Source organism: Coloeus monedula (genome assembly GCF_965178545.1).
Source record: "Coloeus monedula genome assembly, chromosome: 15".
In the NCBI taxonomy this organism is placed as follows: domain Eukaryota; kingdom Metazoa; phylum Chordata; class Aves; order Passeriformes; family Corvidae; genus Coloeus; species Coloeus monedula.
In genome coordinates this window covers 11,882,635-11,907,616 of record NC_138795.1, presented here as the reverse complement: position 1 = coordinate 11,907,616, position 24,982 = coordinate 11,882,635, and the positions used below count along the sequence as shown (strand labels likewise).

The 24,982-nt window shown below is 36.4% G+C and overlaps 1 protein-coding gene across 3 annotated transcripts in view; it reads left to right on the top strand.

Moving 5' to 3' along the window:
- The window catches only part of GABRB2 (gamma-aminobutyric acid type A receptor subunit beta2), a gene marked incomplete at both ends in the record, with an annotated part of 155,847 nt that extends 146,406 nt beyond the window's left edge, over window positions 1–9,441 (top strand). Inside the window, 2 exons of one of the 3 annotated variants that reach the window (XM_082291226.1) lie at window positions 5,453–5,503; window positions 9,094–9,441. In XM_082291226.1, the coding sequence (XP_082147352.1) occupies window positions 5,453–5,503; window positions 9,094–9,441 (399 nt within the window). Of the gene's footprint in view, window positions 1–5,399; window positions 5,504–9,093 lie in introns of all 3 variants that reach the window. The other 2 variants (XM_082291225.1, XM_082291227.1) reach the window with 2 other exon arrangements.
- Between the last annotated feature and the right edge of the window lie 15,541 nt (window positions 9,442–24,982).

Below are 24,982 nucleotides of genomic sequence, written 5' to 3'. Positions count from 1 at the left end.
TTTGAGCAAGTTCCAGTTTTAGCTCACAGAAGTCTGCAGAAGCAGTCAGAAGGTGATTTTTTCCACAATCCATGCTGGTATTCCACATGACATCTGAATAAAGGTCAAGTCAACTGCATGAGGCTTTTTTTCTCCAGCTGTGCTCCTTTGAATGCCATATTTAATTAATGTAAGACCAGTGCCTGTACACTTGTTTAAAGCACATTATCCCCTTTGCTTTTGTACTTCATCTACAGCCTGTGACCCTGAGCAGAACAAAATTTTTGGTTCATAAAAAAATCCCTTGGTGTATTTTAGGTCATTATATCAAGTTGTGAAGAAATAAGACACAAAAAAAGACAAATTATGTACAGTGAAGTAGAAGAAATGTATGTAGCTGCAGTCCAGAAGGTGTGTCTGGCTAGGGAATTTGGTGAATTGATTTCCTGAAACACATCAGGTCTAAAGAGTTTGTCAAGGTTTAATTCAGTGGCCAAGAGCTGGAAAATTTCTATCCAAAACATAGGTTGTAACTGCAAGTAGTATATGCTAGAGAAGGTAACCTAGCTGTGCTCATGAATTTTGAGATCACTGGATTATGTATACTTGGATGTCACTAAGTGGTAAAAATATCCTTATAAAGTTGTTACAGCAACTGTTTGTCAACCTCTTTATTTATATGAGAACACATTCTAAAGACTCTATCCATTCAGATGCATTTAGAGGCATCCATTTAGACATGCGGAAATTGAATACTTGCTTTTTTTCTTTTTTTTTTTTAAAGGACGTTAGGGTTTGTATTGCTTATACATATGTTAAATTTAGTGAAACAGTCAAGCTGACCTATGAAGACCTACATTTCTTGGTAAATTCACTTAGTTACAAATTCTTTTGGGTTCCAGTGCTTTCCCAGAATTCTGTGTATGGAGAAAGATAGACACCAAGAGTTAGTTTCGTGTAATTTAGGAAAACGTTAGGAGGTCGGTAGGATTATGCCTAAACTCAAATATGTGTATATAGGGAGAAATATATGTTTATATATTAATATATCTTTTTTACTCCTTAGAAACTAGTTTTAATGGTACTTTTGTAGTGATAAAAGGTTGTACTAGAACGTGGAATTCTGTCTTTTTTTATTCTTATGTCTCTATTCCTCTTTTTAGAAGTGTTAGAGACTTGCATTTTGTTTTCTTCCCAATGTAAACAATCGTCAAGACTTCTCCCTAAACTTAGTGTACCTTATAGCTGTGTGCAAAAAGATATACATACCTGTCCTCTCATGTTCTCAAAACAAGCTCCACATTCTGGTAATGTGGTTGTCAGAAACTTAACACTTGTGGATGGCCTGAAGAATGCAACAATAAAGGTCACAGAGCCTAAATCAATATGATTCTTTTCATGTAAGGGGTTTTTTTTGACCACTGTCTATCCATGTATTTTGTAAGTATTCAAACTATAATATGTTTAACTAACTGAACCCAAGTTTGATTGAAACATACAGACACAAAAAGCCCCCACGTCATGAAGAAAACTATAATCTAGTTATTTTCCCTAGAATTAATGCATACACAGAAACAATTAAGTATAATATAAATTTTGTAATGTTACATAATATTGATACATATTTTGCATACACAGAAATTTACTTAGAAACAAATTTGAAATTACTAACCACGTCTTGGCAAGAAAGTTTCTTCGTTCTTGTCACTCATTTTTAAATGAGTGGCAAAATGTTGGACTCTCCCCAAAAAGCAGGCTATCAGTGTACAAGTAAATCATGCAGGAGCATTTTAATTAAGTCAGCTTTTTTGTTTGTTTTTCATAATTTTAAAGCAGAAGACTTCTCATTTTATTATTGTCGGGACAAGTCCTCCGAACCTTGCAGTATCTATAGCTGTGGAACTCTCTCTGTTTCAGGCTTCTAAATCAGCAGCAAACATGATCATATGAAATATTTTTCCAGATCTTTTTTAATTTGGAAATTTGTTATAAAATGTTAGAAATTAATCTTTCTTTTCTTTGTAACAAAATCTTCTCAGTGATTTTTCCCATAGAAAAATCTCAGGAATTTTCTTTTAGTTTTGTTGTTGTTGTTGAATTGCAGTTTCTCTCCAGAGTTTTATCCTTAGACCTCATGCTGTCTCTGAACATGTTTGTCTTTGGGCTGGGCCTAAGAATTATATCTTACCCAGAATCACAAGCCTAAATCTGTTGACAAGTGATTATATCATGGTCAGATGGATGAAACTGGTAGACTGCCATTCATTCCACCCACTCTCATGACAAGGATGTGTTGTATAGATCTTTCCACATTATATTTGGCTTGAAACAAGAAAAATAACATCTTTAGTATATTTTACAGAAGCTGTTCTAGAGGAGTAACTTAACAAACTTATTTTTACTGCCTAGTTCATATTTCAAAACCATAACTATATCCAAGTTATACCCTAGAAATATTGCCAGTTGTGGTGATAATCGTGTGTTCGATGCATTTTTTATCTTTCATGACACTTTCTTATATAACCAATTTTTCTCTGTTTCGTAGTAGATTTTTGGTGCTAGATATATCTGCTAAATTTTATTTTGTAAGACACCACAATTGGAAGACATGATTGTCATAAAGGCTTGATAAAAATTTGATTTTATTTATCACAGATGGAAGAGAGCAGCTTTTAAGATCCAGGTTCTTGCCAATGTATTCTTCATTTATATTACCTTCAAGAAAATTAATTCTATACTTGTAAATGGGATGATATTTTAACAAAGAAATAACAACTTCATCAGAGCACTATTAGTAGGAATCTGGACTGTCTAACACCTTCGGTTTTGTGAAACAGTAGGATTTAAACTGTTGTTAATTGCTACCCCAGAAGTCTTCTGTTCCAGTTCACCTGCCTTTGCTTCCTCCTAAATGTCTCAGTAGTAAAAAAACTGTTGCAGAAAATTGTACTTGAGAAGATGTTGATATAAACTTCAAGTTTATTGGATTCTGTGCAGCAGTTTGAACAAGTTCATATTTCATGGGTTTTATTCAAATGCCATCAAACCAAAGATGCTTTAGCCTCTCACATTTTATCTGGGCACTCATTCTTCAGTGCCTTAAATACAGAATCCCTTGTTTAAGTAATGGATACCAAGAGGAAGTTAAATTTTCAACCATTTCTCAAGAATCCTACAATACTTGCAACTAAGTTATTGATGTGCTACTAAAGATAATAATCAAGAAATCACATCTATCAGAAGGTAAAACTGGATGTCTAGAAATTGATTTACAAGTATTAAAGCAATGTTAAAGCTCCATGTTCAGAACTTGTATTTTTTCCGCACCCTTTTTTTTGTTTTTTAACTCTTACAATTTTCTTGGGGGGGGCAGGGTGTGCTTAGATTTTTAGTCTTTAAAAAGTTCAAGAACCTGAAGAAAATCCTTCTGTAATTTGCAGAGTTTCTCTGAATTTTCTGACCTGAAACCAAATGAAGCAACCTGAAATTATAAGTCTACCCAATTTTACTGTCCTCTAACTGCATTCTTTACAGCCTGACCCAAATCTTATGTGTATAACAATGCAGCTAGCCTCGTTTCATAAACAGTAACTGCAATAGTGACAGTAAATTGAGTTTTGCACAGACAATGGAAATGCAGTGTTTGTTGCATTGTTAAAGACAATGTTTCACATATGGGCATTTTGAAATATTAGGCATTTGTGTCTTATAAATTTCTATAGCTTTATCTTAGCAGACTGGCTTATCATGTCAAAAATACTGGTATAGCTTTAGGCAGGCGCCCGTTGAAAAATCAACTGTGTTCCAGAGTGAACCCAGCAGCAGCTTACACAGAGCTATCTACCAGCCACACACTTCCTGTGTAGTCAGGGCAATCCCTAGAGCCCAGTGGTTCCCACTCAATAAGTCAAACCTTGCTGATGAGGTGGAAAATCCCTATTACATGTAAAGTGCACATCATATTTTCACCTGATCTTGCTAGAGCTACTGTGACTAGTCAGGAATGGGATGTTACTGGTTTTCCAAGCAAACCTCAGCTTTCAAGAGGTGGGAAACTATGCTATAGATAGTAAGGTCTTTATCTATAAGAAATTAAATTATATATCTAGGCATGTCATGTAAGTCTTCATTAAGAAAGGGATCTTTATTTCTATCTTCATTTCTTGATAATGTCAGCTCACAGGACATATAAATCCTAAATTTCAGGTTTTAACCTTTGTAATAGACTGAATACTTGCAGTTTAGATTTCATGGTTTAGCTCACCGGATTTTTGGTTTTTTCTAATGGCAGTTCTACTTAACAAAAATATACTTCTTTTCAATTTACAACTGTTTTGTTTCAAAGCGTTTTTCTATCAGAAATTCCATCCCTACTATTTTATACACAGTTTCTCAGCCATTCTACCATAAAATGAGCCATCAGTTCCTGTCTGTAGTTGAAGGTTACAGGTGAAAATGAACAGTGTATGAGAAAGGAGAAGTGTCAATGTTATATCTTTTCATTCATCAGTATAAATTTCTCTCATATTATAAAACTGTGTTTGGCACAACAGCAAAGCATAATCGCCAAGGAGCTGATTTACTGAAAGTTAATAATTTCAGATGTCTGGTCATCCTTGGAGGATTCCTAATGAATGTGTGTGGGAGTTGTAATATCCTTGTATTTTACAGTTGCTAATGTATTAGTGTAAGAGGAATTCCTCAAGAAAGCCATCATTTTGGAGTTTCTAGCTATCAGGAAGAATATATAATGGTAACAGTTCTATGCTTTCCTCTGTACTCCCTTTGTTTGAGACCATCAAAAAAAGTCATGGCCTCTTTCAAGACTCCAGAGTCAGCTTTTCTTCCATTTGACCTGGACCTATAAATGAATATCATTTGCATCATATATTTTGTCATTCACATTTAAGACTGATTTATAAAAACCCCAGTGTCTTGCATGGTTGCTGAGCTCTGGTCATTTCTCCTCCACTTCTGCTTTCATCTTTTATTTCCATAGTATTGCTGCTGCTTTTTCTTCATCTTCATCCTCCCTACCTTTCTTGTCCCTGGGAATTTCTCCATTAAGTTTGAACTCTCCTGTTCACCATAAAGGGTCTAGTTCTATGGTTGAACAATCCTTCAGCACCAAGAGACCTTTTTAACCTTCTTCCACCTCCTTTTGAAACCACTTTTACACTTACTTTCCCCCCAGAATAATTTTAATAATTGTTTTCATATCATCATATCTTCCTTGGTCAAATGACCAGTTGGAAAAAATACATTTACATCACATTATGTTACCTTGAGGAGCAGAGCAAGGCAGTAATAGCACCTCTGAAGCCAGAATGTACCTATGCTAATTGTTGGCTTAGAGGTCCCTATATATTTTAATTACTTGTCCTACTATTACCCTACAGTGCTTTAATTTTAAATGAAAGATAATAGCTGCCTTATCTCTAAGGAAACTGGTCTTGATTTTATTAACTTACAGGACAGAAGAATAATTGGCACATATCATTGTCCAGAAATGTATTCAACAAAGGTATCTTTCATTGTTTTCTAATGTTTTTATCCTCAGAGACTTACAATTCAGGTCTTGACCGGTTTGGTCATTAAAGATCCCATGGCACTTTTTTATGGTGTGGTCATCTCAACTCCAAGCACCTGGCCAAATATCAATTTATGTAACTGTTCTGCTTACACAACATTTCCCACCACCACTCACCCACCCCATAGTTTCAATTGGCTACAACATTCTCCATTTCCTCAACTAAAATAAAGTGTGTTGTTCTGCACTGTCAGTCACCACATTTCACCTCAGAGGTGATTGTGCTTCACTGGGAAGTGAAGTGGTTCTTCTTTCTAATGCTTGTAAAGCGCTTTGGGATCCTTTTGAATGGGTGGTGCTTACAATAAATGTAATTCACTGTCATTCTATCTCAGGCATCACTTCGTTACAAAAGCATGTTTTAGTTAGAGTTGGGCGAATCTACTTGGTGGAAAAAACATTCCCAGCTCTCTCTAATCTGACAGGGAACCTTTTGTCAAAGGTTGAAGAGTTAGAGTAATTTCTTTCTCCCTTCCTTCCTTCCTTCCTTCCTTCCTTCCTTCCTTCCTTCCTTCCTTCCTTCCTTCCTTCCTTCCTTCCTTCCTTCCTTCCTTCCTTCCTTCCTTCCTTCAACTTTGGGAGTTCCTTTGGGTTGGAAATTCAAAATAGCATGAAAAAATGCAGTTATTCTTATGGTCAATTTATTGTTCCAGATGCAGGAGGGTCAAATTTGTGCTCAAGAAACACCTGAACTTTGTGGTGTTTACCTGGGTATTGTAACACTTGAAGGTTCGCCCATCACTAATATTTACTATATTTTGCATTATTTCTTCTGAAAAAGTTTTGAAATATTGAAAAATGCTGTACTTCAACTCTGATATGAGTGTGATATATACAGAAGAAGACATTTTGCCCTAGAAGATAGTTTAGAACATTGCTTAATATTTTTTCTGCCCAGCATCATTAATCTTACAAACTGCTTCCAAGATTATCAGATATCTGCACCATGTTGCTGCATTAAGAAAAAAAAGTTAACTGGAGTGATATCATGTCAGTGAAACATGTCTGTGTCTAACTAGTAGACTAAAATAGCCTTTCTTGCATGTGTGTTGCATAGAATGTATGCAAATATGTAAAGAGCACTCAAATTTCTAATATCATTGCAGATCAAAAGGGTAAAATGCTTAAAGTAGATTCATCCTAAGAAGATTTAAGATGTGAAAAAATTTGTTTGCCCTAAAATCTTTCCAAAAGTAGTATCCTAGAATGCACAACACTGACGTGAAATAACCCAGCCTCTGGGCTAAGGGGTAAACCCATTACATTAGTGGATGTTATATCAAACTTCCCCTGATGTCACTAGAACTAAAACTTCTTTTCTTGAGGTTGTATGAAAATATAGAAGATGTAGTTTCCAAATGACTTTGCACCCCTCATGTAGGAAGCTTACCTCTTGTGGTTTTAGACATTTTGGGATCAATGAATGCCAAGGGCCTGTAATTAATTGTTTTATTTTTAGGACCCTGGGAGTCTTACAATTGGTCTGAGATCTAGTAACAAAAATTAGTCCCCTTTCATTTTATCCCAAAAATCACAAAAGAATTTTTTAAATATGCACTCATTGGAAAAAAAATGTTTGAAATCCATCATGAGAAAGTTTCACAGATCTATTTGAAACCTTTTGCAGGTATACGCTTTTGTTGGTATTACAAAAGCAGAATACTACTTTTACCTTAGTTTTGTCCCATGCAGATGAGAATTGATTTGATGGCCTTCCTGGACAGAAGCAGTGTTCCCTCACTATGCTCAATATCATTCTATAGAGTTCTTAAAGGAATTTTTCTTGAGTTCCAGCTCAACTTTCCCATTTTTCTAGTGCTTTTCAACTAAAGATTGATCTCCCTAACACACTAGGAATTTCAAAAATTTCATGTGGCTTTGATGAAAAGCGAACAAAAATTAAAGTTCACATTGAGTCATGACATTTGATTTAAAACTAAAATATAATGAAACTAGAGGGGTGCAAACTCACACAGATTGGGGAGAAAAGAGTGAAAGAGAGGGAAATCTGGCATCTCAGCAATGCCAGTTTTCATGCATCTTGAACAGATGTAATCACTCAAATGACAGTGTTTCAGTAGGTCCAAAGTACCTTTGTGAGCATCTGACTTCTCAGTTCATAACACTGTGCAGGGGGTGCTACTAAAAAGCAGCTAGTTTAAACCCTGTTCTCTCACCTTGCCATGGTAAATATTACATAGGGGGTCTAATAATGGCAATACAGTCTGCGCTGGGCAGTGCAGGGAGGTACCGGCTGCTGACAGCTAGTTTCTAAATATTATAGAATACATTAATACCCTGTTATTTTTTAGAAATCCACAAAAGTCACAGTTTTTGCACTTTGAGTAATAATCATAGAATATATTCTGTATGCGGTAAATGAATAATGTGGCTGAGTTATTCTTAAAGGAGCTCTGGGACAATTTTTTCTCTTATTTGGCCTGGAGGATATCTCTGCTACCATCACCAATTCAATGTAATTAATTAGCTTCTCATTAGCTATTCTTGTTTTTAAAGTACTTTTAGTTAATTATAATATTTTATCACACAATTCAAAGTACATACTTAGAGGGAAGGCTGAGAAGAATTAGAACTTCCTAAATAACTTTTATTTGTTTTCTATAAATGGATTCTTTTAAAATCTCCTACCACAATCGAGATGTACTCCAGAGTGCCTAAGAGTAAAATTTAGCTCCTTATCTTTGAAATCCTCTTGATTGTCTAAGGGGATTCTTTACAATATTGCCTTAATATTTTTTTCACTGAATTCCCTTTAAAGAATGCATATTAGCTAAATCTACCCATTGAAACAACTGTTCAATGTACATTTGACGTGATTACATTCTGCATATCTTTTTCCTTGCTTGAAATTGCAGATCTCTGCTATTCCAGAAGTGAGGTCTCCACAGCATGCACTGTATTTATGAAATTTATTAGCACCGGGGCATGGAGTTTCCACATAGCTATAGTTAGACTATGCCATTGCCTTTCCCCAAGTAACCGGCACTCCTGTTTGGAATATGGGGACCTAAAATGTGCATTCTTTTGTGCAGTGCTCTGTACTTCATTTATAGAGGCAGAGACACCTTGTGAATACTGGAAGTTTATGTCAGAGCAAAAGCTTTCATTTGAAAGAAGAAAAAACAAAACAAAGCAGATTCTTTTCCATTTGATTTCCTTCCAAAACCCCTGTAAAGTTTAATATTTGCCCCAGATATCCTACCCAGTGGCAGAATTCCACTTTCAGGAGCTGAGCATGTCCTCTGTTCCCAGGTATTGCTTGTGCTTGCTGAACATTGGATCTAAGAAAATACCATTTATTGAATAATACTATACTGGCCCTATTTCTCCTTGGGCTCACAAATAAATGATAATAAATATAATCACAGCTATGCTTAAAGTCTTTTAGGCTGACATCCAATAAATTAGTAATGTTAGATATGGCCCTTATCAGCATGGCTTCACTTTGCAACTGACTGGGCTTCCTTTATCTCCTACTAAATGTACTACCTTATTTTTTACAGATGGATCCACATGAAAATATTTTGTTGAGCACACTTGAAATTAAAAATGAGATGGCTGCCTCCGAAGCTGTGATGGGGCTTGGGGACCCTAGGAGCACAATGCTGGCCTATGACACTTCGAGCATCCAGTATAGGAAAGCTGGTTTGCCCAGACACAGCTTCGGCCGCAACGCCCTGGAGCGACACGTGGCACAGAAGAAAAGCAGGCTACGGAGACGTGCATCCCAGCTGAAAATCACCATCCCTGACTTGACTGATGTAAATGCCATAGATCGATGGTCTCGCATATTCTTCCCTGTTGTTTTTTCCTTCTTCAATATTGTCTATTGGCTTTACTATGTGAACTAAGAAACAAAGCCACACAGGAAGCAAGAACTGGATTTCTCTTCAAATAGGTTGTACAGCCAAAAGTGGGACTTAGAAAAATTATATTCAGGACAAAAAGTTATTTTAAAACACCTTAGTTGCTGGCCCACTCTATGGTCTGTTTTTATAATGGTTTGGTTTTATCTGCTAAACCATATATATGTTAACTTGCAGTATGGACATATCCTCTTAACAAAATATAAGAACATTTTGAGTGTAAAGGCAAATTGGGTTTTTAAAATCACTTGTCTCATTGTCCCTCACTCTTTTTTTTTTTTCCTTTATTTTTTAATGGCCATTTGAGTTTAGTGGTACAAATTATAGAGCAGCATTTGAGAAACAGGTTTTAATTTCAACAGCAGTATATGCCATTCCTAGGGAAACTGCATATCCAAGGCATGCATCTACACTTAAGAGAGTGTACTGAGTTATCATGCTTATGAAACACACATTTTACTTTTTCAATGTGTAAACTTGAAAAGTAGTGCCTATCATCTTTCCAAGATGATCATGGTCAGAGGTTTCCCAACCATATTCAGGAATTTCCTTTTATTTACTGAAAGAACTAAACCTTTGACTGATAATATTGGGGTTGGCTGTTTGCACAGAAGCTGAAGCAAGAAGCACTAGTTTTGTTTGTATTTTAAAGAGAGAACATATGCTCACAGTAATAGTGGCTGTGTTTGGGATCAATAGAGGAATGTAGGGACAGCATAAAAATGCATCAGCACTGAATGGGTAGATGCTGCTGGGTTGTGTCGGGGAAACGGAATCATCTGTCCAAAGTGCCAAAATTGGTTGCCCAAATAGTAATTCTGTAGATGGCTGAAGAAAACCAGTGGTGCACTGCCTTTCTCTAGGGCAGGGAGAGTGACAGCACAATTACAAAGTGCAGGGGCAAGGAGACAGGAGGCTACATATATATAAAAGTGTGTGCATATATATAGATATATAGATATATATATACACTGTGCAGATGAATGTTGTCAGTTGTACATACCTTAGTCTGAAATAGCCATGTGGAGTTGTGTGATTTCTTCCAAGTCTGCATCTTTCCAGCATTATGCTTCCTGCTGTTGGTTAAAGGTTCTGTACCTCTTTCAGCAGTTGAGATCTGAGCATATGTATTTCTGTATTTCTGTACAAGAAGTACTGACAGGGTGTTTTCTCAGTCTGGATTATGCAATACCATTTAACTTTTTGTTTTCCTTAATGCACTATTCTAAAGGAAAGAAATTAGTCACAATCACTTTAAGAGTTTAATACATTCTTGAATGTTTCCTGCTTTAGGGTGATTTCCACTGAAAAACTAGAAAAATTCATGTTTTCTTTGGGGAACTCCTTGAATTAAAAGGGTGAGGTTTTTCCATTCCATTGAACTTTATTTTTACAGGCAAAATAGAATAGAAAAAAAAAATTAGTCAAAATTTTGTCACTTACTCCACTGTGGGACTTCTTTTGTAATGAAAACAGCAGTCACAAGGACTGTATAAAAACTAAAAATTCTTGATGGCTTTTACTAGCTCAGATCCCCAATATTGTTTGACACAATGTTTCAAGAAGCAAAAGCCACATCTGTTGTATCCATACTACCTCTCATCCGTGTACAAATTTTTGAAAGAAGCTAGAGAGTATAAGGATTTTTCAGGATACTAAAAAATTTCTTTAGAATATTTTTCTTAAAATATTTTTTTAATTTTTTTGTTCTTACTTTAAAAGAGTAATTTTCTTACAAATTTCTGTGGTTTTATTTTTGTTTCTCTCCCCCCTCCCCCCACCTTTGACAGTGAATGACAGTAATAGGAGCAGAATAGTTCTGGGAACGTATAGGTAAATATTCTGACTTTTTTTTTTGAGCACTTCATATGCTTATTTCTGGTTCAAATGGGAGAGGATAGTTTTGGAGCCTGAGATTGGATTTGCAGTACACCCTACCTGCCAGGAAGTTGTGTACATTCACACATGGCCTCCACGCTCAGATTCTGAAACATGTCAGAGACAAGTTTTCCTCACGTGATTAGCTTTACAAGTCAAAATTTTGCTCTTTGTTCACATACTTAATTTTTGACTGCATTTCATGAATAACGGAATAACCTTTTTAGATGCACTTGGGATTTCAGCTGATAGATATGAGTCACGTTGGAATTTTTTTCCCAATTTTAAGAAATGGAGCCACATCAAAATTCAGTATTTCTCTTCAAAGTCTGTTCTTTAAAAATGGTATTAATTATCCTAAATGAAAGCAGTCTTATGCTTCTGTACAAGCTTTTCTTTCATTTCAGAAATTGCTGCCAGCTCCTTTTTTTGTTTCACAGAAGTAGAGTGTGACTGCAGGGAGCTCACAGCCTGTCTGTGGTTGATACACATCAAATATAAAACCCTACAGAGAATATGTTGGCTCTCTGCATTGATAACTGCTTCAGCCATTACAAAACCCACAAAGATCGAATCCTGGAACTGCACATTCACTTTTCTGAAGCTAAAGTACAAGCCATAATACTCTCTGATGTTGCTATTCAGAGGGTGAAAGAAAATGTTTGGTTTCTGCTCAGGTGTCACTAGGAAAGATAAATTATCTGTGGGGAAGAAGCACTTTTGCTTTTACCCTGTCCTTCTGGCTATTAATGTGATGTATAAAATTAGTGAAAGAGAAAGATTCTATCATTTTGTACTAAGGCTTAACACTGTGATATAAAAAGATGGGGGTGAGAAAGGCTGGTGAGGCACTGTCAAGGAAAAAGCATAACTCGAGCCCAAGGTGAGCACTTACTCCTGAGATACTTGAGTGAAAGTGAGAAATGTTGCCAATGTACTTGAGATACAGGGTTTGCTATGTGCGCTATGTGTTACCCTCCAGGTAAACTAGAATAAATTTGCTTTTACCTTAGAATTGACCGAAAATGAATATTCTAGATCTTTTTAATCATGTTAATTGTTGTTGGTTTCAATAAACAAAATAGCAAAGTTAATAATTTAGATAAAACTTGTAATATAATTATAGCTGCACATTTTATTGTTCTATTAGAAATAATAGCCAGCAATTAAGGTGTTTTTCATCTTTGTTAAATTCATGGGCGAATTATCACTATAACATGGCACAGTTTTAATGAAATCTTTGAGCTCAATCTGTAAATATATACTGTACATGACTGCTAGTAAGTATGATACACATTTTCAGAACTGAAAATTCATGCAACATATTTCTGTGTTTGCATAAGGAATGTTATGTTTCTCTCCTATCGCAGAAGGGAAGGGAAGAAAGACTCAAGCAATGACATTGTGACCATTTTTTTTCTCATTCCCAGGGGAGCAAAACAGAGTCCTAGATAACAGCATGTGGCAGAGTTCTTCAGAGAGTTCTTACATTTTAATAAAAAGGACATAAAATCTGTAATGTACAAAAGCACAATGCATAGAGAAAATGAGTGGTGGTCTTACACCTGGGGGAAATATCCTATTTATTTCAGACAAACATGCATTAAAATTAAACCTCAATTAATTTTCACTATAATTATTAGACTGTGTTCCAGTCCTATAACACAGTACTAAACGTAAGTGAACAGATGTGAAATATTTTCCAACTGTATGTGCATATGGACATATCCCCAAATGTCTGTATGGACATATGTGTGTATATATACATGTGCTGAGTATATATATATGCACACACATTCACATGTTGGTGTGTTAAAGGAATAAGCTAATAATAGTTTTGTTTCTACCATCAACCAGTGTATGAATATATTTTTGAGAAAAAAAAAAAGATTAATGTATTTAGAAAAAAAACAAACAACTTACTATACAGGGTAACTGGGCATTTCTATATCAGCAGATCAATGCTTATGATTCGTATGGAGCATTGCACCATTTGACATGATGATAGTACTGTACCTCCTTGCATCTGGAATTAGACTAGTCCTCACATTGCTTGCCTATTTCTTCTCTCTCTTTTTATAACAGCATTGTCCACTAGTAAGTTTTCAAAATCAACAAATTCCTTAGGGAAGCAAGATTTTAAAAAAGGCAAAAATAGTAACTATTTCTAGAAAATAATCTAGGGTGGGATGGCCAGGGTACAATACTATATCAGTAGTGATCATAACATTTTGGTATGTGTACATAGAACATACAATGTGAGCAACCATAATTTAAGCTGAATATGTGTAAATATTATCAGATTTCTTAAACATTTTTAACTTCTAATTTGTACTTTATGGTAAGGCAAAAAGCTAATTCTACTTATGGTTTAGGTTAATGTGTCCTAAAATTATGTAAATAATTAAATAAGCTGTAAATGAGCAGTCGATAGATACAGTATTTGTTTAGTGACTTTTTTTTACTAAGTACAATAATTGCAGTGCTCTAGCAGAGTAATTTAAACACCCTTTTGCATAAACAGATTTGGACTCCAGATATAAAATAGTACAGGAAGTGCTGTAGTGTAAAATAGCCGCCATGGCAATGTTCCTGCTGGCGCAGTTGATTCTTTTGTATGGTCAAAATGTTCAGGCCACTCACTCAGTACTTAGATTAGCTAAAACAAACAGGGCCTGGTTTTCACTTAAAATAAGGCACCTTTATGTTGCTCCAGTGAGTGGAGAGGTGAAGGCGTTCAGGGTAAGTGAGAATTCAGCTGTTGGCGATTTCATTACAGAAACCTGCATATTGCATCTGTCTGATTCTGAAATCTGTATCTCTTATGGTATCTAATAGTAGACTTTTATTTTTCTTTAAAAAAAAAACCAGGATCTCTGACTGTCATCAGATAGTGTAGTCCCCCAAAGCCAAAGAATCTTCACTTCCGAAATTGCTTAAAAGGGAAATCTAAAAAGTCACTGCTTAACACCAAAGGTAAAGCTTAGTAAAATGCACTAGGAATTTTGTCTAAATTTTTAAGAAGTAAATGGAATGTTGTTGATCAAAAGGACTGCCCTATTCTACTTTGTAAAAATAGTAATAATTTAAATATGCGTTATATAAAATTTAAATGTATCATCTCTACAAGAATATGCAACACTAGCATTTCATAAATATAAAATTATTTTCTTTGTAAGTGCTTTGACAAAAAATGAAACTTAAATGATGAAAAATCTCACCTCTACTTTCATACTAAGGGTTGTATTTTTTTAATGTTTTTCAGACATGAGGTCATCTATTCCAATTTGATAGCATTTTTGTATGTTTTCACTGTTCCTGTCATTTGGCAGATACTCATCAGGTTGTATGGTTCATGGTCTGTCCTGTTTCTTTCAGTTAAAGACAAAAAGAACATTAGAAACGTAATTAATTCTGACAAACTGCATATGATTTGACTTCTATCACGTTTTTATTGGCATGGGTGTTTAAATGGTTCTGTTAGTACTGTCTTTGCACAGTTCTGAGTTATCTTTTTTACTTAGTATTATTTATTTCACAATGTAGTAATCATCAGCCTTACTAATGACCTTGTAGCCTTTCTTATATGCACATAATGCACATTTTCCAATGGCTAGAAAATGCAAAATACTAGTGGATATCATTGCATCAGATCTTCATGTCTTTCTCAAAAGGACTACTAACCTCTGGGAGATACGAGGTAGTAAAATGATGATTGTAAATGAGTAGCACATAAGAGATATTTTCTTGAATTTAAAATTATTGCAGCCAGTTTCAGCATGTAAATATATAATAATGTTGGCTAGTGTGTAATTCTTGAATTAAAAAATATAAATAAAGAAAACCTAAAATATGTATATGTTGTTGTGTTGTGTTGGGCAGGCTCTTTTCTCAAAGCTGCAGTTTTCAGTTCTCATCCGAAGTGAGTATCTCTGAGTTTGGGTCAGAAAGGGACTCAGAAGTTGGGTGTTGAGGCACGTGAAATGTAGGTGTAGGATGGGAAGGGGGAACCATAACGTGGTGTTAATTTGCCTGTGCAGCCCTTGGGGGACTTAGTGTCTAGGGAGTTTAAGCAATGTACAGTGAGAAGCCTGGTGCTGGTCAGTAAGGAAATGCTAAGAGGAGGTGAAACAGCTGAAAATCTCAGAAGTTCAGTAATGCCTCCTCAGAGTCAACACTTGTGAATCTGTTACTGATGGTGAGCTGCTGGTGTCCCCCTTACAGAAATATGGAAGGGTCTGTCTGCAGGGGGATGGTATTTCCTTTTACAGAAAACAGTCTAAATGTTCTTAAATCTGAATATGGGGACTTGAGATGTGGAAGTCCCAAGTTTCATTCCTTCCTCTTCCTATTTATCATCTAACAGGAGAGATTCTGGATGACCAAATTATTGTCCCTTTCAGGATGGTGGATTTAGGAGATTTTCCTGTTGGAGTGGTTCAAGTTGAAGAACAATTCAAGGTGAGCAGACCAGAGGAGAGAGCAGTCAGGCGTGGTCATGAGAGGCTCTGACTGCTTTGGACAGGGCCATAGCAGGGATCAGAAGCTGGGTTTCTCATTGTGCTCCCAAGATGTAAAATGTCCACTATACGGGTCTGGTTTTGCTGCTTCTTTCTTAGTGGAATCTTGAGCCTTAAATGTACTTCAGACTTCCACTTGTTTGCTGGTTTTGCTGAGTGAACAGTTCATGTCTATTGGTTTTTCTTGTTCTCTGCTGCCCCAGCTCTAATAAAAGGAAATACATAGTTTTGTTTCCAAACCCCAAGTATCACTATATGGGGGATATTACAGGGTGTTTATTGGTAGCTCTAGCTGCACATTCCCACAGTTGATTCTTTGGCTGATCCAACCAGGGGGAGCAGATGGAGTACTAGAAGAGGGAACAAATGGCCATCAGACAAAAGGCTGCTAAAGGCTAAAACTGCCAAATTCTCATTTTTGTCTGGAAATGCAGACAGCAGTTGGTAATTCCTTTTGAAGTTGTCCACCTGGCTATTCTCTGTACCAGCCCCACAACAGCACTGCTTTAATGACTGGTGTGTTCTGTCTCTCTTCTCTGTGGATAAAGGGCACCAATCCTGCAGAGAAAGAGCAGAGGTTGAAGATGGGAAGACCTGAGTCTTACAGCTGGTACTGAGGTGAGGAGCTGCTGGGCGCAGGATGCTGACTTTGTCAGGAGACATAGAACATGAGAAGTAAAATATTCCAGACTGTTAAGGAAAGATCAAATATTACTTGCTTCCCTCACTGTTTAAAATACCACATCTTCCTCTGAAGCTTCTGAAAAGGAGAGCAAAGTTCTGAAAAAAGACTGACATGTCAGCACAGTTACTTTGTTACAACTCTGCAATATACTGTTGCCCCTTTGGGATTATTAAAAGCTAGGAAGCAAAGTATTTCAACTTTAAGACTGGTTCATGATTTCAGGGACTAAAAATAATTATATCTAATTAATTGGTGAGTATAATTTCCAAATCAAAAATGTCTATCTACTATTTCACTTGTCTGTGTTTATAAATGCATTTTATGTTATCACATCATAGCAGGAGTTAAATCAACTGGCACAAAAATAAGGCTAATACTATAAGGTATTTGAATATTTTATTTCCTTTACTCTGAGTTTTAACACTTCATGATGTGTAACATGGCCTCTCCTTAATTCAATTTACTAGACTGCAAGTAAGAAACTTTAATAGCAACTTCTTATGGGTAAATTGTACTGTTGAATATATCTTGATAATGTAAAATTAACAAAATGAGAGAAATTATTGGACATCACAGTTCTTAATTTATAAAAGGAAAATTGGTATTTTAAAGAATGAAATTATGCATCTGCCAAATACTGAACAGCTGTGAAAAAGTGAAATAATGGGAATTGGCATCTAACACATTGTAACTGCTTCATATTAAATAAAGATAACATTACAACTACATAGCAAGTATGTTCACTAACATAAATTCTGTGGTTATCGAAATTAATGACTCGCATGACATTATTAATTCATAATACTTGTTATTCTCAAGGGATGTCCGGAACAACTCATTTATTATGGTGTTCATATGAGTCTAGTCAAGGGATATATTTATAAAAAATGATGGTTATGTCAAGAAATGTGGGTTGGCTCTTCAGGTGATGAAAATTGCTTATATAAAAGAAGATGTGCTTCCCTTGGCTGAGACTCTGAGCCAGCTTTTCTGGTGAGAGGGGGAGTGCTTGTTTTGATGTTAGGGCAAAACTTTTGAATACATCTTTTTCTTGGCACAATTTTTTTTTTTCCTCTTTCTGACAGATTGTCAGAGCTGACATACTGCATTCATTTTGGCACTCCAATGACTAAGGGCATGGCTCCAGCTGAGACCACTTTTTAAAAATTTTCTCTTTTTTGGAAAGAATATAGCCAAGGAAACAAAGCTTGCTCAGGTTGCCTTACAACTAAACTTACAACTTAAAAACTAAATCATATAAACTGCACATTTTTGGTTTTGGTGCTGTTTTGTTTTCAGATAGGACTTGGACAGAGCTCTGTGTATAACTGTGGGTATTTATGGTCACGCATACTCACATTTCTGAGCTTGGTTGACACATCTGAATTCTGCTGCTTCCTAAACCCACATGAAACTGGACTGTGACCTTTGAGAGCTCATTGTTAAATGTTCTCAAAGATCTTTTCTGAAGAGTCTTATAGCAGCTGGTGTGGGGTCAGTAGCTCTGACCGAGGAAGCTGTGACCGGTCCAGAGAGATGGTCCCAAAAGGAATCGCCTTCCCGAGGCCCGGTGTCTTCCCTCAGCTGCTGGCAGGAGGGCCGGTGCAGAAGCTGTCAGCTCTTTAATGATTATCAGCCCATGATTTCAGCTCGGCTCTGCAGGGCAGCCTCCAGGCGAGACCAGGGAGAGACGAGAGGCCCATGTAGCTGTTCCGCACGAGGTAGCTTTATTAATCCGTACTCCAGTGAAAGGGAGGCCAGGGACGAGCATCTCTCTGCCCTCGCAGGGGCAGGGGGCTAGCTCTTATACGGATACAGGGGGTGGGTGTCCGAGGGTAAGGGCCAATGGGTTACAAAGGATCTGCATAGGGTCTCCCAGAGGATTCTGGGTCTGTCTTCTTCTCCCCGTAACTGTAAAGTGGCTCCCCTTCCAGGGGAATTTTGCTGGGAGATCGAGCACTCTGCTTATCTCAGCAGACATCCCTCCAGGGCGGGGGCTGGGGATACCCCACAGTTTGACTGATCATGTCAGTCTTTAATCTTCAACCCTTTGTTGAAATTTCATGGCATTGATGCTTATGAAGGTGCTATGAAGAGACATCACAGACAAGCACAGGGGTGCAATGTCATTCAGGAGACAGGGGATGAAGTCCTGTCATACGCTCTTTGACAGTAGCAAAAAGGGCAAGATGTGCAGTGATAAAACCGCAGCACAAAAGCTAATTTGGTCATGATAGCGTCAGTGCAGTTCCATTACTGAGGGTGATATTTCCACTTCTGTGTCATGCAAAGAAATTGTTTCTTCAGGGGAGAAGACATTGACAGGAGAAGGGATGTGGATAATAAACAGATCAAAACCTACATGTCAGGACAGCAAGATTTATCTGCAAGATCTGCAGACAAATTGGACTGGTTTTGATCTGCTTCTGTGTTTTAGGTTATGAAAAATCGAGGCTTTTTTATTGCTGCTGTTGTTAGTCATCATTTAAAAGATATCTGAATTAGAAATATGTGCCAAACAGAAAAAAAATTCTGGACAGAAAAAGGGAAAAAATAAAAAACAAAAAGAGTGTGGGGAAATACAGCAAATTCCCTCCCATTCTCCCAAGCAGCCACAAAGTGCAACCCGCATCACGTAATTTATTTTATTCTTTTTTCTCCCACTCATAACATATTTTAAAATCAGAAGGTTTTAAGACTGTAGGAAGGAAAAAATTTTTCTTTCTCCTTCCCCAACCTCAATTTTAATGTCTTCTTTCTTAGACAAGTTTGGAGATTTAGCTTGAAGGCATTGCCTAATTCCAGCAAAAAATATAAGCCTTAATTAATTTGGAAGGGTTTCTAGATCTCTTTAAGAAAGGTTAGGCATTATTTATTTGCCTTCATTACTACCCAAAGCAATGTGATTACTTAACAGGTTTGACATTCAAACTAGTTAAGGATGAGAGAAAGAGGCAGGGGGAAATTTTTGATGATATCCAGACAAAAGGAAGAAACAAAAATCCAGAAGGCACAGGCAGATGAAAAGTAAAGGTTGTTTCCTCACTCATGCTGTAAGATCTTAAAGTAAATACTACCTGTTCCTCTGGCATAACATGTTTCCCTGGCTTTTAACTGCAGTCCAGCCATCCATCACCTGGGTTTTCCCATTTCAGATTGCTTACAGGAAAGTGATATGAGGTAATAGCTCCTGGTATTGATGAAAGGAAAGGATGTACAGCATCCAAATCCTTACATCTTCCCTAGATGTGTATTTTACATTTGACAATACTTGAAAGCAAATACCAAATCCTGCTCCCTTTACTCTGCCCAAAGGGTTTCAGAAGGTGTTAAGCACCCATTTCTATTTACTGTGCATACCCTGAGAAATATTTGAGTGGTTGTATCAATGGAGGAGGGGAGGGAAGAATTTTCTCCTTTAAAAACTGAGATAACAAGACAAATCTATAGCCCTGTAAATGAAAACATTTTGCTTAGATTTTGCAAGCACTCATGCACATTGCTGAAATAGAAACTACACTTTATGCAAAATCTGTACACTGCTGAGAAGAGAGTTGGCTTTGCTCATTTCTGCAAGAATTAAAGTGACTTATTTAATTCTAACGAAACAGAATGAAATGGACATTGGAAAATAGAAAAAGTCAAACTGTAATTCCCCTGCACCATTCTTTAGCAGAGGCAGAATGCATCTTGCTAGATTGTGTGTTTGAGACCCAGCTCTGGAAGAGGATTACAGTTGTGTGCAACCACTCACGCTTTGGTATGAGGAATTAAATTAAGATTACCAAAGCTTTTGCATATCGTGAATTTGGAAAGAAGTTCTGGGATTTCCAAAAACATTTGTTTGATAGACAGTAAGCCTGCTATCAGGTTTGCATCCCATGTGGCATCCCTTCTCTCCTAGACACTTTACCTCAACTATTTTTGCATTAGATGTTAAGTATCACATTAATAGTATTGTTATACCTGTGCCTCAAATTATATCATTAATTGATAACTGCAAAGCATTATGTAATTAGAGCAGTTTTTTACTGTTATTTTGAAGGAACAAGTGACAGAATGGGAGAATGTTAAATGAAACTCTCATCATGTTAATAATATATTTAATAATTTCTCATGTCATTAAAGGCTTGTAAGAAATTATGATATAAAAATGAAGTTTCCAGGCCTTGAAAAGCAACGGGTTAACCTAAATTTTCATTAATTGCAAAGTGTGCAGATCTCTGCACTGAATGGACATGCTAAATATGCTGTGTTTTGGAAAAGAGCACCTTTAATCTGCTTATCATTCCCCATACTCTGTGCAGGTTGTTAGTCCCCGGTAGCCATGAACAGAGCAAAGAGACACACAGTCTACCTGCAAGGACCATGTGAAACAGTAAAGTAACAGATACATCACAAATAAAGAGTGCCTTTGTAGACACCTGGTGCCTAATTAATTTGCAGCACAGCTGAGGAAGGCAGAGCCCTTGGTGCTGCAGGTATCACTGGATTTTGTTACTGCACCAATTACAATAAAGCATTGCCAGCACAAACAGCAGAAAGGCATTTGCTGTGCACTTGGAGAAAAGGGTTGCTAATTATTAGTCTGCTGAAAAAGTGTATTGTGATCCTTTGTTATTTGTTTTCTTTATTTTAAATTCTTACTGTAGAGAAGCAGGAGATTTTGTTTTGGCTTTTTCCTTTCTGGTGACCAACAAACCAATCTCCCCACTGTTCCTGTCTGATCCCAAATAAGTGAGACCTTCAACATGATGTTCCTATAAGTCAAGTAGACCAACATTCCTTATTTCATTGGAACCAGCTCCTTTTCTGACTGCTACGGTTTATTATGGTTAGTCCATTATAGATTACATGGTGTCTCCAGGAACCTGTTCTATACTTGAAATATCACAAGACTGCTGTTATGCATAATGCTGCCGAGAGCTGCTGAATATATATCCACAAAAAATGTGTTATGTTGCAGAGTGACCCACTTTAACTCTGATGCATAAATGGGTTGGTTTTCCTTTTCTTTTAAGTATTATCTGTTATCATCTGTTTGTCCACAGACTTAACTTGCTTAAAAAAGGCCCTTGGAAAATCTGTTATTTTTGCTTGAAGTATTGTGTGATTATCATTACTTTATAAAACTTGGACATACTTCCAAATTCCCCTAGAGAAAAAGCATGCAAAGGGCAATTTTGTCTGCCAGCCCATGTAAATTCTATCAGACTACATAAACAGACAACACTGGCAGATTGGCTCCTGGAGCTTTTGGTTTCCTCTGCTCCTAAGCAGTTTGCACAGCAAATAGACAGAAAAGACTGTGAAGCACAAGTTATCCTAAAATATAGAAAATGGCAGTTTACTTGTATAGTTTTCAAATGTGCCCTGTGAGATAGTTTTAAAAGCTTTTTGCCTTTTTTTCTTTATGAGAATAAGAATCCTTCAAATTCCACCCTATTTTTAACAAAATTTTAAAAACCAAACATAACTCTGTGATTCCATGTTAAATTTTCACCGTCTTAGAGGGGAGAAAAGGAGCAGATTTAGGCTTAAAATGCCTTCAGGACACTATGTACTATAAATCATTATCTGCAAGAAGTATGTCCACAGGAGTTCTGCTATAAAGCTTACTTATAATAAAAAATATACAATAAGACATTTATGCTATTAATTGATATGGCTTCTTGACAGGGTTAAATAGCTGATAATACATCCCACTCAGCAGAAATTTATAAGTGAACATAGGGAAGAAGAAAGGCAAGAAAATTCGAAAATTTTCTGGTTTGATTTTTTTCTAAATCACCTTAAGACGGTCAAAAATGATCACTAGCAATTTTATTCCTTTGAGGCCAAAAACATCTCCTTGGTCCTAAGTGATTTCACACAATCTAAGAAGTTGGACTAGATGATTGCTGTAGGTCCCTTCTAGCTTAAGTATTCTATTCTATTCAGTTCAATTCAATTCATTTTTGCCCTGAGAAAATGGCATGGTATCCACTGGTCCTGAAAACCATGGAACTGATGTACAGTGCTAATGAACTGTTCTGGGCCATAAACTCAATTTTTACTCTTGTACAGGCAGAGATGGGTGACAGAAGTTCTCTTCCTCCAGATGTCTTGGCTTCCTGTATTATATTTAGTTGAATGTTGGGCTATGTTACAGAGGTAGTCTTTGCAATAGTAAATATCAAGCTGTCCCAGACCTTACCCCTTCTTCTTCTCTTGGAGACCCTCTTAAGAGAATAATAATCTTTCTTTTTAAAACAGAAGAGAATTGTGGAGTTGCTTAAGGAATGCAGGGGAGGGACTCCTCACTGTCTCCAAATGCTCCTGCTGTTTCACTGTTCAAAAGAAAGAATATCATATATCCCAATGTTTTAATTTAAAATTTCAAACTCAGAATGGTTATCCTGATCTCTCTACAACATTATGTGTCCTGTCTCCTGATTTTTAAAATAGATTTAAATTAGTTGTGTCTGTTACCAGCAATGCACAGGAAGAGTTGCATTCAATTGAATTTAAAACACGTTTTCAAAATGCAAGGTCTAAATAAGGTTTGTTCGTGTGAAGACTTGAAGTAGTACTTAAAGTACATACTAAGCCATGTTCTCTAACAAATACTTTTCTTGCTCAGGCAATTTGCTAAACTTGCCCTTTCTGTGCTTGCATAAAAAAAACCTGTTTATGTAGTAGTGTTTGCAACTTTCTTTTGACTTTAGAGTATTTTAGGGAGAAGATATACACAAGTGAGGGTCAAAGAAATGTACATACATATCACCATTTCAAATGAAGTTAGTGAAAATGTCAGGAGTCTGGGGCAAAAAATTTTGAGGCTTTAAAATTTTAACCTTGTAGGCTGTGTGAAGTCTGGAAGCTAATAAGCTCTACTTGACCAGCTGGACCTCAGGAAAGGTCATGCATAACCTGGAGGTTCATAAATAATAAAAAAAGTTTTTTTAAACTTGATTTTAATGAAGAACCAGAGTGTTCATGGGTTAGCTTTTGAATGGTAAAGGTTAATGTAAACTGTTATTACTGATTGTTATTTGTCCTTGTTTGGGCTACTCCTGGATAGGAAAATAGTTCAACAATCAATTAGAAGTCTTGTCAGACTTGGAAACTCCAGAATTTCTTGACTAGATCAGATGATTCCACAGAAGGTATTTTAAATAGTCCAGAAGGATATTAAAAAGGACTCTTTTCACTACTGTAAAAGAGAATGAAAATACGAATTTTCAGTTCATATTCACACTTCTGCTGGGAGCAGTAGTTTCCTACCACTGGAAAGCATCAGCTTTGCAGAAGGTGGCCTGGGAGACCTGGGGACAATCAGGTGAGTGCAGGTCTGTGGTGTGACCCTGCAACTGTGACACCAGTTGTATGTTAGGTAGTACTAACAAGACTTGAGGCAGCAGTTAAAGGGGAAAGACTCTCTTGGCATACGATGCCTGTGTTTAAACTACACACAGACGTCAGAAAGTCCTCTTTAAAACAAAAAACAAAAACAAACAAAAAAAAAAGGAGTGGTATGTTTTGTATTTTCAGTATCACATTACTGTGGCATACAAGGAACAACTAAGAGAAAACTTTTGAACTAGACTATCTCTTTACTCAATTTTGTGGAAATCTGAAATGAATGTCATCCCAATGGTAAGAAAATGAAGTATCTAGAACAATTCATATTATTTGAAGAAATAAGCTACATTTAAGGAAAAACTCTGAGTTCAAGCATTTAGTTCCACCCCATGAAACAAAAGCCTACTTATCTGCAAAAGTGTGAATCAGATCCTTAAGCACTCTTCATTTTCTGGGGATTTAGGCTTTAAATTTCAAGCTAGTTTTTTCATACAAACAACACATTGCTTTGTGATTTGCTCTTGTTTTAGCAGAAGCTGCATGAAAGAATCAATTTTTACTTGTTTTATCAGGCAGCTGCTGTCCTCCATCTTAATAACTGCTGTCTTAGGTACCTCTCAGGTCCCTTGTCTGTCAATATATTATCACAGAGATGTCAATTTTTAAGGATAGTAAAGGAAAAGCTGTACTTTCCCCAATTTTTATTCCATAAATTCATAAACGTACTTTTTGAATCCATATAAACTGGATCAATGCCATGTATTAGCAACAATCTCCATAATTCAATTTGTGTGTAGTTGCTTCTCATTTTGCTTTGAATTTGGATCCTAGTCATTTTGTTACAACAAAGAGTAAATATTGCTGTTAAGCTTTCTCATGATACTCATAATTTTATAAATCGCTGTTGTATCTCCCTTTCTTTTCTCTCTTTACCTGACTAATGATGCCACTAGTTTTAAAACGTGAAAAGAAGGATCTCTGACTCTCAGCTGCACATTCAGCATTTGGTTGTATTCGAAGTGTTAACAGAGGTATCACAAACAACGTCAGTTACAGGAGTGCTATTATTTAGGAAGCTGAAAACAAAAAGCAAATAACC